General features: G+C 37.4%; 1 protein-coding gene across 1 annotated transcript in view; it reads left to right on the top strand.

The window, feature by feature from the left end:
- LOC119587115 (histidine decarboxylase-like) overlaps window positions 1-350 on the top strand; it is a gene marked incomplete in the record, with an annotated part of 81,576 nt that overhangs the window by 69,032 nt on the left and 12,194 nt on the right. The window contains 1 exon segment of the mRNA XM_037935867.1: window positions 148-167. Coding sequence (XP_037791795.1) covers window positions 148-167 — 20 coding nt within the window.

The raw sequence follows: 350 nt of genomic DNA, 5'->3' as shown, positions 1-350 counted from the left end.
TACGAAAATGATTATTGCTGTTTATCAATTTCCTCTATAGCTTTTCTTGTTTATTTTACCCTCTCGCTGTTGTAACCTTGACTATAATATCAAATGGTAGAGGACATCTTTTATATACAATAATTAAGTATTTTTCCTTCTGTCTAGGTCTTGCAATTGACTACATGGTGAGTTATGACATTAAAAAAAATTTACAGTAACCACTTAGACACAGGAGACATGCACGCTTCTCGCCCTTTCAGTCGGCCGAAACTGCTTTGTTGCCTGTGCTTAGTGTGTATCCGGCACGTGTACCTAACGTAATCCCACCAAGAAGTAATGTTTTATTATTCACCCACGCAGTGAATGCA

The sequence above is a fragment of the Penaeus monodon genome, chromosome 22 (assembly GCF_015228065.2).
Source record: "Penaeus monodon isolate SGIC_2016 chromosome 22, NSTDA_Pmon_1, whole genome shotgun sequence".
Classification (NCBI taxonomy): Eukaryota; Metazoa; Arthropoda; class Malacostraca; order Decapoda; family Penaeidae; genus Penaeus; species Penaeus monodon.
This window is presented reverse-complemented; position numbering and strand designations above follow the sequence as displayed.